The following is a 13,325-nucleotide window of genomic DNA, read 5'->3' as shown; positions in this document are numbered from 1 at the left end:
TTTTTTCACCTCTCTGAATTTGCTTGCGTCCGCGAACGTGTTAAGGCAGGCAAGAAGGCCCTACCGACAACAAAGATACCCAGGAATATGTTCTGCCGCAACAAGCAGCAAATATGCCTATATATTCCTCTGAGTCAACCCGGTGCATATAACCGGCCGCCTTGGGGTTGACTTCGTCGGCATGTTTGTTAACTGATTCTACATTCTATTGCCTAGTTTGGCACTAGGCGGAGATATGATACGATATATATATTTTCGCCTCAACTAACTTTAAATGAAAGGGGGTTTCCACCTGGGAAGTTTTTGCGGATTCTAAACCTACAATGTTCATAGATGAGAAAAATCACAAAAAAAAAAACAAGCAAACAAGTGTTTAGTTCGACCGGGTCGCACTTTTTATACCCTCCACCATAAAATATTCTGAAGAGAATAATTATTTTCTTTCCTGTCCACTACTTTAGGCGGAGATATTTTGTGACCACTGAGAACCTTATATGGGGCTATATCAAAGTGTGAACCTATGTTTTTAGTGAAGAATTGCATATTCTTGGGTCAAAAATTGTAGCTAAAATCCAAAAAAACTGAAATCGAGAGGACATGGACCTATGTTGACAGTTTCTCGAATTACAGATAGTTCGGTCAAAAATAGCGAAAATGGGGAGGTACGGTTATATTGGGGCTATACCAAAACATGGACCTATGTATGTTGACAAATTATATAGGGGGGGTTTACACAAACACTGGGAACATCAAATGTTCAATTGCAGGTAGTTTGGTCAAAAAATGTAGCTAAAATCCACAAAATACCGAAAATCGGGAGGTACCGTTATATTGGGGCTTTACCAAAACATGGACCTATGTTAACAGTTTTTGGTGGAGATGTTTTGTGACCACTGGGAACCTCAACTGTCAAATTACAGGTAGTTCGGTCAAAAACTGTAGCTAAAATCCTCAAAATACCGAAAATCGGGAGGTACCTTTATATCGGGGCTATACCAAAACACGGACCTATGTTGGCAGTTTTTGGTGGAGATATTTTGTGACCGTTGTGAATCATAAATGCTCAAGTGCAGGTAGTTTGGTCAAAAAATGTAGCTAAAATCCACAAAGTACCGAAAATCGGGAGGTACCGTTATATTGGGGCTTTACCAAAACATGGACCTATGATAACAGTTTTTGGTGGAGATGTTTTGTGACCACTGGGAACCTCAACTGTCAAATTACAGGTAGTTCGGTCAAAAACTGTAGCTAAAATCCTCAAAATACCGAAAATCGGGAGGTACCTATATATCGGGACTATACCAAAACACGGACCTATGTTGGCAGTTTTGGTGGAGATATTTTGTGACCGCTGTGAATCATAAATGCTGAAGTGCAGGTAGTTTGGTCAAAAAATGTAGCTAAAATCCTCAAAATGCCGAAAATCGCGGGGTACCGTTATATGGGGGCTATACCAAAACATGGAACTATGTTGACAGTTTTTGGTGGAGATGTTTTGTGACCACTGGTAACCTCAAATGTTCAATTGCAGGTAGTTTGGTTAGAAAATGTAGTTAAAATACCGAAAATCGGGAGGATCCGTTATATTGGGGCTTTACCAAAACATGGACCTATGTTGATAGTTTTTTGTGGAAATGCTTTGTGATTACTAGGAACCTCAACTGTCAAATTACAGGTAGTTCGGTCAAAAATTTTTAGCTGAAATCCTCAAAATACCGAAAATCGGGAGCAACCGTTATATGGGGGCTATACCAAAATATGTAACTATGTTGACGGTATTAAGTGGAGATATTTTGTGACCACTGGGAACCCCAAACGTGAAATTACAGGTAGTTCGGTCAAAAAATATATCTAAAATCCTCAAAATACCAAAAATCGCGAGGTACCGTTGTGTGGGGGCTATGCCAAAAGGTGGTCCGACCGACATAGCCCATCTTCCAACTTGACCTGCCTATGGAAAAAAGACAATCGGGTGCAAAAATATAGCGCTCTACCTCAATTATTGCGAACGCTAGAGTGATTACAACAGACGGATAGATGGACAGACGGACACAGCTACATCGTCTTAAAATTTTATCCTGATCAAGAATATAGACACTTTATATGGTCGCAAATGATTAGTTCAATGTGTTACAAACAGAAAAACAAACTTAATATACCCTCCATACTATGGGGAAGGGTATAAAAATTGGCGGAGAGCTTTTCAAATAAATGGCGGTCAAAGTTTACATTTAAGACGTTTTTTTAGATTTTCGCGTTTTTTTTCCGAAATCGCAAATCCTATCGAAATGAGACTAAATTAACTGTTGTAGCAGTGAAAATTCTCTACAAGATTGGCCTGTATGATATTTTCATAGGTTTTACCGTTTTTGAGATATGGAAGTTCAAATTGGGAAAATGGACTGACTGCATCGCCTCCTTATAAAACAATGTCATGTACTGAGCGCCTTAACTAACTTGGGGAAGTTTTTGCGGACTCTGAAACAGCAATGTTCATAGATGAGAAAAATCAAGAAAACAAGAAGAATCGCTGGAAGGATTTTTACATAAATCGCCGTCAAAGTTCACCGTTTTATGTTTTTTGGGTTATAAGGATTTTGCTTGGAAACGGCAAGTCCTATCGAAATGGGACTTTGACCGCGATTTATTTTTGTTTGTTTTTTTTATTTTTTTTATTTTTCTCATCTATGAACATTGTAGTTTCAGTAGCAATAACTTCCCAGGTGTAGGCACCTTCCATTTAGTGTTAGTTCCGGCGCACCGTGACTAGTGTTAACCCAGAATTGTGATTGTGAATTCCTTAATCGTATGTCTTCAGGACAAATAATTTTCCTGGAAACTAGGACAGTAAAGAGAAAAAGGGGGTTGATAGGGTAGCGAGGGGCAAAAAAGAGAGGGGATTTGGCGAACTATCTTTTATGAGAGGTATTAGGGGTACTTTGCCACGAAAACCACCAATTAAATTTACTTTTCGTTCATTGTTTCTACAAACTTCAGCACTTTCCCTAAAATACAGTAATCTTTACTTCTTTATCTTCTCCAATATTTATTACCGCTATAATTGAAGTTTGTGGCATCAACGTGCAATTGCTAATGCCACAGTTGTGCTTACTACTGCAAAATAACATTTGTGTGTGTGTGTGGTTTTGAGTATATCCTCGAATCCACGTGTGAATGCCCCGTGAACATATTGTCCAATAAATGTGTGTATGTGTGAGTACCGATGTATGTATGTTAGTATGTAGATGTGTGTTTTAAACGAATATTGGATAAATTATGTTTAAATTTCCATTTGTATTGCTTCATTGTCTGATGTTGTCGTGTCGTGTTGAGTTTTTTTTCCATTCTGCGTCTATCTCTTATGCTCATGTCTATCTGTTGGCAATTTTTTGTTTTGCAGGTGCCAGAACGTGTACGAGCCATGAATGCAAGCATAAAACTTTTGTTAATTGTCCGAGAGCCTGTGACAAGAGCCATTTCTGATTATACGCAATTACGTAGTCATGCTGCAACGGCCACATTACCACTGGCCAACGCCAATGAAAACCAACAGCCGCATCAGCAACAAGAACAACAACAGCAGCAGCCACAACACTCATCTTCAGCATCATCACCGGTAACAGCAAATGCGGGTAAATTGTCCTCGCACTCATCGTCACTGCTCTATAACAAATTAAATGCCGGTTACTCTTCATCGCAAATATACGACAATTCCATAGGAGGCGGTGGAGGCCCCGCCGCCGGTAGTGGAGGAGGACGTTATATTTACGGTTCAGGTGGTGGCAGTCTAAAGGCAAACTATAATAAAAATTCACATTCAATGCGCCAGTATGAAACGACAACACCAAATCCAGCATCGGCAGCTGCTCAAATTTTATCAAAGTAAGTCGTATGCAGGTATTTACTTTTAATTCGTTTGATATTGAAAAAATATGGTATTCATTTGAGTCTATGAGACACGTAAGAAAGTGGTAATAGTTTGGCGGGGCCGATTTTATGTTACACTACACCAGGAGCGGAATTGCAATTTCTAAATATTGAATTTCAAATTGAAGAAAAACGTGTTAATATGTACACGGAGAAAAAAGGCTTCCCTAACATATGTCCCAAACATATTCTGCAGCAAACTTATATTTGTTTGCAATCATTCCCACACATAACAAATGTCCACATTGCTAAGCAATGGTTAATCAGAAATAAAGAGAGAATACGTGTGGTTTGTTTTTACGCTACCGTAAGGAAGCGAGCACCAATAACATAGAAATACCAAACACAAAAGCAACAACAGACACATATGTGCATTAAAATTTCAAAAAAATTCATAACAGACTTTAATAAAAGAAGAACTGAATGAAATAATGTATAAAAAGTCACAGTTTTAAAAAGAAACAACTATGAACGGAGTTAAGTTCGGCCGGGCCGAGCTTGTTATACCCTCCACCACGAGTTGTAATGACGTAAAATGGCATAATTAGTTTCTTCCGTGTATGAAGCAGACTTAATACTAAATTTCAGCAATTACGGTAAAACAATGAGATCGATATATTTCTGCCGACAAATTTCTGGCGGGAAGTTTTTAGACTCAAAGAAGACTAAATACCAAATTTCCTGTATTTCGGTAAGAAAAAGTAGCTAAAACTTAGAAAATACCAAAAATCAAGATGTACGCTTCTATGGCGATATAGAAAGACGTGGGTATACTGATAATACTCTTCTGGAATATTCTACAACCCCTTGGAAGACTAAATAACGAATTTCAGTCATTTCTGTGGGATATTGACGTCGCAACCTTCAGTATTACGAAAATCGGGAGGTAACGCTCTAAGGGGACTATATCGAAACGTGGACCTATACCGTCGAAAATGGGAGCAATATGAAGGCGTGGACCTGTACCGACAAATTTCTGGGTAACAGTTTTATATCACCAACGAAGACTTAATACCAAATTGCAGCCATTTCGGAGGAATTTTGAGGCCACAACCTTCAAAATACCGAAAATCGGGAGGTACCGTTCAATGGGGACTATATGAAGGCGTGGACCTATACCGACAAAGACTAAATACGAAATTACAACCATTTCGGAGGAATATTGAGGCCACAACCTTCAAAATACCGAAAATCGGGAGGTACCGTCCTATGGGTAATATAGGAAGGCGTGGACCTATACCGACAAATTTAAAGGGGAAAATTTTATACCCTCAACAAAGTTTCTATACCAATATTCAGCCATTTCGGTGGAATATTGAGGCCACAACCTTCAAAATGCCGAAAATCGGGAGGTGCCGTTCTATAGGGGATATATGAAGGCGTTGACGGATACCGACAAACTTCTGGGGGAAAGTTTTATACCCCCAACGAAGAATAAGTATCAACCATTTTGGTGTGATAATGAAGCTAAATCCTTCAAAATACCGAAAATCGGGTGGTACCGTTCTATGGGGGCTATATTAAGGCGTGGACCGATACCGACAAAATTCTGGGGGGAAATGTTATACTGCCAAAAAAGACTATGTACCAAATTTCAGCCATGTCGGTGTGGTAATGAGGCCAAAACCTTCAAAATACTGAAACTCGGGTGGTACCGTTCTATGGGGGCTATATGAAGGCGTGGACATATATAGCCCGTTTGCAATACCAAACATCCTAGGAGTAATAGAAACTTCTATACTAAATTACAAAGCTCTATCTTAAAAATTGTGAGGTGTATCTTGATTTCAACAGACGGGCGGACAGACGGACATGGTTAGATCGACTTAGAATTTTACCCTGATCAAGAATATATATATTCTTTATAGGGTCTCCGATGAATATTTTGATGTGTTACAAACGGAATGACAAATTTAATTATACCGTCCATAATATGGTGGAGGGTATAAAAATTATATAGAAATATACATATGTATGTATGTATGTATGTATACATATGTATGTATGTATGTATATGAAAGTTCAAAAGTGTTGCAGAGGAAGTACCTTTGACCGACATAGTCCATTATGGAAGTGGATCTTATTTTGGGAGTCATATCTTTTCGATAGATATCGCTCTCATTAGTCATTTCAGTGGGTCATCGTATAACTTTTGGACCAGTATGCCAAGAAGCATGGACTTGTCCACGGAAAATATAATATCTCTGTAAACAAGACCACCATGAACAGCATCGGAATACATTTCCAAAGGATCTTCGAACAGACCTAAACTGAACCTAGACACAAATGTTGAACTCAGGTACCTCCATTTTAGAACTTAAACTAAATTTGGACAAAATATTAAGAGATCCAAAGTTTGCACCAAATTTGTTCAAGAGATATCGGGCATACCATTTGAGTGATATTTTTTAAATATTCGGGGGAAGTATCGCAAGTTGTGGACCGGTATTGCCTATCTTCGAACTGAAATTAAGTTTGGACAAAAAATGACGAAGGCCAAATTTTGGACCAAATCGATTGATCGGTTTGCTACACCTTTCGAGCTGTTTTCTCAAGAAGTATGGACTTGCCCCTGAAAAAACTTTTGCCGTCGTAAATGATGTAGCGAATGAAAGTAGCTTCAACAAAAATCAAAGTGATTGGAGAGCAGGTCTTGTATCCGAAATTTTGTATGATAGGTACCCGAAGGAGTGGACAAATATCGTCCATATTCGAACTTGATCTATATCTGATAGATATATTAGGATGTATAAAGTATGGACCAAACCGGTCACTCCTTCAAGTGTTATCGTGCGAATTTTTTTCCGAATATTTCTGAACTTTTGTGGGGGAGGTACATGAAGGCGTGGACCAATATGGCTTATCTTCAAACTTAAACTATGTTTGGACAAACTATTACGAAGGCCAAATTTTGGACCAAATCGGTTGATCTGTTCGAGAGTTATCTTGCGCTCCAACCACTACACACGGTGTCATAGGGGTTTTTTTGTATCTTTCAGTCTATTTTCTCAGGAAGTATGGATTTGCCCCTGATGAAACTTGTACCTTTGTATGGAGGGCAGTGAATATAAGTTGTTACAACAAAAATCAAAGAGATCGAGAACAGGTCTTAAAGCAAAACTTATCCGAAATTTTGTGTGGGAGGTACCCGAAGGAGTGGACACATATAGTAGATATAATATTAGATATATTAGGATGTGTAAAGTACAGACCAAATAGGTCACTCCTTTCAAAAGTTTTCGTGCGCACAATTTTTCCGAACATTTTTGAACTTTTTATGGTTGAGGTACCTGAAGGAGTGGACAAATATGGTTTGTATTCGACTAATTTTGGACAAAATATCACGAAGGCTAAATTTTGGACCGCATCGGCAGATCCGTTCGAGAGTTATATTGCGCTTCAACCACTACACACGGTGTTATTGGGGCTTTTTGCAACTTTCAGGCTATTTTCTCAGGAAGTATGAGCTTGCCCCTGGGGCAGTGAATACAAGTTGTTACAACAAAAATCAAAACGATTCGAGAGCAGGTCCTAATCTGAACTTTTACGAAATTTTGTGTGGGAGGTACCCGAAGGACTGGATCTAATGAGTGCATATTGGAACCTCATCTAAGTCTGGTAGAAATTTCACGACGTGCTGAGTATAGACCAAATCCGTTACTTCTTCAAGAGTGATCGTGCGCACATTTTCGGACTTTTGTTGGGGAGGTACCGGAAGGAGTGGACTGATATAACCCATCTTCGAACTTAAAATAAGTTTGGACAAAATATAAGGAAAACCAGACGGACAGACGGACGGATATGGCTAAGTCAACTCCAAATTGTCTGAAACGTATATCGTCCAAATATAATTGGGGTCTAAAACCATTATTTCGATGAGGCACATTTTTCCCGTATGAAAGTGTATAAACCCTCGTTGGCATAAATGCTGAGGGTATAACAAAATAAATACTTACTTACTTAGCTGGCCCATTACAGAACATTAGTTCCATAAACCAAACTAAGAAAAGATCTCCAACTCTCTCTGTTTACTGGTTCGCTTTCTGGAATACGGCACCTTTTCATATCTTCATCCACTCGTTTGTAAGGCCTGCCAATTCAGCGTACACCGTCATGTGGCACGTATTTATACGCCTTTTTAGCGGGTTCATCATCGCTCATTCTTATGATATGGCCCTGCCAACGCAATCGTTACGCAATCTCGATACGTTTATCTATACTGATATCGTTGTATGGCAGATACAGCTCGTGGTTTATACGACGTCGATATTCATCTACAACGCAGATTGGTCCATAGATCTTTCGAAGAATTTTTCTCTCAAACACACCAAGCACTTCCTTGTCTGCTTGCGCAAGTACACAGGCTTCTGAACCATACATCAGCACGGGTAGTATCAGTGTTTTGTGAAGCGTTGTTTTTGTTTGACGAGATGTGGCTTTATTTCTAAACTGCTTACTCAGCCTGAAGTAGCATCTGTTGACCAACACTATTCTTCTTCGTATTTCACAACTGATGTTGTTGGTTGTGTTTACGGCGGTGCCGAGGTAGACGAAGTCCTTTACTACCTCAAAATTATAGAAACCAACATCAACAGTTGGCCTGATCTCTATAGACGCATTGCTCGTTGACACTATCAACTTGGTATTCTCCCCGTTTACCGCCAGACCCAGCAGATTCCCCTTCCACTTTAGCAAAGGTGTCAGTTACTTCCTTTACCGATCGACCCATGATGTCAATGTCGTCGGCATCAGCAAGTAACATATGGCTGTTCGTGTATATTGTTCCACTTCTTTTGACCTTCGCGTATCGTATGACCTTTTCCAGCAAGATGTTGAAGAGATCACACGACAAGCCGTCTCCTTGTCTGAAACCTCTTTTGGTAATAAACCCTTCGGATAGGTTCTTTCTTATTTTAACTGAGGACCGAGTATCAAAGCCGAATGAGCTTTGCAGGAAGACCAAAAACAGACATGGCTTGGAACACCTTTGAACGTATAGGGCTGTCGAAGGCTGCTTTATAAACGACGAAAAGATGTAAGATGCCGATCTGCATTTCTTGGGTCTTTTCCAGGATTTGTCTCAAGGTAAATATCTGGTCAATAGTGGATTTGCCCGGTCTAAAGCCGCACTGATAGGGTCCAATAATTTCATTGATCATAGGCTTTAGTCTCTCACACAATATGCTAGATACTATCTTAAAGGCAATAGGCAGCAGACTTATGCCCCTGTAATTGGAACACACAGCCTTATCTCCTTTCTTATGGACTGGACATAGGATGCTCACGTTCCAATCGTCGGGTACGCGTTCTTCCTGCCAGATAGTGGTAACTAGCTGATGCATACACCTTATCAGCGTGTCACCTCCGGTTTTGAACAGCTCGGCTGGTAGGCCATCAGCTCCTGCTGCCTTATTATTCTTCAGCCGATTTATTGCTTTCTTTACGTCATCTAGACCGGGCCGGTATACATTCAATACCATCTTCTGGTATTGGATCTGTGGTATCTTCGCCGTCTTCGCTGCTATCGGATACCAATAGTTTGGAAAAATGTTCTTTCCATATCCTGAGCACGCTATCTGTATCAATTACCACTCACTCTTTGGTAGAACTTTCGGACTTCATTTCGGTTCCTGTACATCTCGATTTTTTCACACTCCCGCCTTTCCATTTCTCTCTTTTTCCTGCGGAAAAGACGTTTCTCCTCTCCTTTTCTCCAGATACCTCTCTCGTTGCTACTGATGGTAGAGTATCCCTATATGCCGCATTTTTCTCTTCGGTAGCAGCAAGACACTGGGTGCCACCGTGGTGCAATGGTATGCACGCCCGCCTTGCACGCAGAAGGTCAGTGGTTCGATTCCCCGGCCAGGCAACATCAAACATTTTTCAACGGTGGCAAAATACCCCTCAGTAATGTTGGCGACATTTCCTGAGTATTTCAGCCTTGAAAAACTTCTCTACAAGTGGTGTCTTAAGGCACGCCGTTCGGACTCGGCGATAAACAGTAGGTCCCATATCATTGAGCTTAATATGAATCGGGGTGCACTCATTGATATGAGAGAAGTCTCCCTTGTCCCGTATGGGATGTTGTGGAACAATGTTTTTTTTTTTAGCAGCAAGACACTCCTGGTCATACCATGGGTTCCTTGGTGGAGGTCTCTGGTAAACAAGTGTGGATTTTGCGGCTGTTTGCATGGAGTGAGCAATATTTTGCCATTGTGCTGATATGATATCGGGACGAGGAGTGCTTTCATTAAGCAATTGGGCTGCTTGAGTGGAATATGCTGTGGCTATCTGTTGTGTTTGTAGCTTACCGATGTATTTGTTTGTGCTTTATTTGCAACGTTTGCTGCAACAAGGTAGTGGTCCGAATCTATGTTTGCTCCTCATAGTCTCATAGTTCTCATTTCCAATTTTGGTGTTAAAATCGCCAAGAATAATTTTAATGTCATGGGCAGGGCAACGGTCATAAGTTTCTTCTAGGCGCTCCTAAAATATATCTTTGGTCTGTTCGTCCTTGTCTTCAGGGGAAGCATGAGCGCAAATAAAGCTGATGTTGAAGAATTTTGCTTTTAATCGAATTGCAGCGAGTCTTTAATTCACAGGGGTGGAGCTAGAGACCAGATGTTTTAATCTCCGACCAACTACAAATCCGCAACCAAACTCATGCTTTACGTCATGGCAGCTATAATACAGTGCGTCACCTATAGGTGTTGTTGTGACTTCTTTCCCAATCCATCTTATTTCCTGTATGGCAGTAATGTCGGCCTTGTATTTTTCAAGTACATCTGCTAATGCGTAAACTGCACCTTCTCTATAAAGAGTGCGAACATTCACAGTCCTTAAAACGTTTGCGGGGGTGGTCCACTTCAGAGGGGTTCGTTTTCCTTTCCTTTCGTTGCTCAGTGATTTTTGTGTTGGGTATCATATGATCGACTCCACCTGAATATAGCCCTTTTTTATTTATGTTTGTTATGCGTATGCCTTGTTTCACTTTAAATATTGTTTTTCAACGGAAACAACTTTTGTTTCATGTCTCTTTTCCAGCAGATCCTTTGAAGAGTTGGCCATTTTTCCCAATGGCACAGTTAACGAATCCTATCGACCCTTAACCATATCCATGTATCATTTACATTTACATCGTTGGCTGGAAGTCTTCCCTAGAGAACAGATATTGGTTGTCAATGGTGATCGTTTGATAGATGACCCGGTATCGCAGCTAAAGAAAATTGAAACATTTTTGGGTAAGTAAAGAAATGTTGAATTTAAAATTTACGTTTGAAGCTTTAAAGTGTACAATTCAAAATTGCAGCGACATGGTTATTCTTGCAACATAACCGAAAGCTTTTATGCATGCGAAAATATTGCAAATATATATAGATTGTCACAGAATCGAAAAAAATCAAATAATATGAATAATTGAACGAATAAAATTTCTGCCAATTCGATTGCGATTTACAAATATCGCTAAAACAGGGTGCTAAAAATTTATGAAATGTTTTCGTTTCCACATATTACAGTAGTGTGGAGTGAACTGAAAATATTTTGTTTTGATTTCCTACTTTAATAATCTCATTTGTATATAATTAAATTCAATTTATTTTTTAATGTTTTTTCTTCTCATTCAGGCATTGAACATCGCATCACAAACAATCATTTTTACTTCAACGAAACGAAAGGATTCTATTGCTTGCGCTATGATAGCGGTGATCGATGTTTACGTGAAACCAAGGGGCGAAAACATCCTCATGTCGATCCGGTTGTCATATCAAAATTACGTAAATTCTTTGCTGAACATAATCAACGGTTCTATGAATTGGTTGGTGAAGATTTGGGCTGGCCCGAAGAATAAAATTAAGTGATTCCGAGAATAGACGAAGGCACGAAGTTAAGACTTGATGTCTTGCTTGATGTATAAATACAACAAAATCAAATGGTAAATGTGTGCGTGTAAAAATTATTTCGCAGCTAATAATGTGTAAGTTGTGTATGTAAATCAATTCTGTTCTGTAGTTAGACATTTCACTGTATTGTATTGCAAAGTTAAAGTGAACATTTGTAAAAAGATAGATGAAATGGGGTGAAATGACAAATTGAGTTTAACTCAGACTGTACAGTGTATAATTTAAGTTAATATTAATTACAGTTTTTTGTATTATATAAAAGTTAATATTGATTTTATTTGATTTTTTGTATGAAATGCATAATTTGTGGGTGTGTGTGTTGAATAATTGCAGTGCCGTATGTAAAGATATATAAATGCAGTTAAAATGATTGAAAACATTATTTTGGAGAATTGAAATAATTTTTTTTAGTTTTTCGTTTGATTTGATTATTACTTTATGCCCAGTGGGCCTATTCTGTAACTTTTTAACCACTTTACTCATTGTTTATTTTACAACAATTTCATTTGTTTGTTTTGTAGTTGTTACAATAACAAAAGCAATTTTAACAACTTTTGAATCGATAAAAGTTACAGAATTCCTATACAGGTAACACAATGTAACACATTTTTGAGTAACTAGATTTTTAGGAATGTCACAGAAAGAATATTTGTTCAAAAGTCCAATCTTACTTACTTAGATGGATTTATATTCTAAACTGCCATGCTTTGAGGCATGATCTTCCACTCGGTCTTTCCATCGAAGTTTTGACCTTCCCTTGAGAAATAGAACAAAACATCGATGGAAACTATCGAAATTTTTTTAAAAATTCAATATCAACAAATAGTTTTGTTTGTCGATATAATCGGATTAAACACAGCTAACTTAAAATCTAATGAAATGCATAGTAATTACGCGGCTTTTCGGTATTGTGGATGTGAGAAAGTAAGTCCGTAGTCACACGTACAAATTTTTCGGAAAATCAATTGTATTTTGTGTATTTTTATTAAATAAGAGCAATTGTTTTTTCTCCTTTATATTTCTGTGAAGTACTTGTGCAAAATGTCAACAAAATAATAGACATTTTCGGCATTATTTCCAAATTAATGGTTATGTCAAATTGAAATGAAATATAGATTTTTTGAAATGAAATATCGAAAATATCTAATGTTATGAATATCGATATTTTGCCAGCTATATTGAGAAGGACTTTCCTTCTAGCGAGGGCATCTTTATCCATCCTATTGACATGACCCAATCAACGCAATCGTAAAGGTGTGGGCGTGACGTGCTCCTAAAGACGACCATATTTTTCCACAATTTTGGAAAATACGTCATTTCTGCAAATTTCTGGAGAAATAAAAAGCAATTTCTCGGTAACTATAACGGATGTGTGTTCAATGTTTTTGTTAGGTAGGTAGGATTGTTGTCTTTAAGAACCGTTTCAATAACTTATCGTAGCGTTTACACGCAGTGAGCTATTTCATTTTTCTTCAGGTACAAAATTTTATTGGAATT

The 13,325-nt window shown here is 38.6% G+C and overlaps 1 protein-coding gene across 2 annotated transcripts in view; it reads left to right on the top strand.

Moving 5' to 3' along the window:
• Positions 1–12,089, top strand: part of Hs3st-A (Heparan sulfate 3-O sulfotransferase-A) — a 294,272-nt gene extending 282,183 nt beyond the window's left edge. The window contains exons 7-9 of one of the 2 annotated variants that reach the window (XM_073956413.1): positions 3,401–3,882; positions 10,975–11,168; positions 11,553–12,089. In XM_073956413.1, coding sequence (XP_073812514.1) covers positions 3,401–3,882; positions 10,975–11,168; positions 11,553–11,776 — 900 coding nt within the window. In that variant the 3' untranslated portion in view covers positions 11,777–12,089. Of the gene's footprint in view, positions 1–3,400; positions 3,883–10,971; positions 11,169–11,552 lie in introns of both variants that reach the window. The other variant, XM_073956412.1, reaches the window with a different exon arrangement.
• The last annotated feature ends 1,236 nt before the right edge of the window (positions 12,090–13,325 follow it).

The sequence above is a fragment of the Musca autumnalis genome, unplaced genomic scaffold (assembly GCF_047663935.1).
Source record: "Musca autumnalis isolate F117 unplaced genomic scaffold, ASM4766393v1 scaffold_5, whole genome shotgun sequence".
NCBI classification, from domain to species: Eukaryota; Metazoa; Arthropoda; class Insecta; order Diptera; family Muscidae; genus Musca; species Musca autumnalis.
The sequence above is the reverse complement of the archived record's forward strand: the minus strand, read 5'-3'. Positions and strand labels throughout refer to the sequence as shown.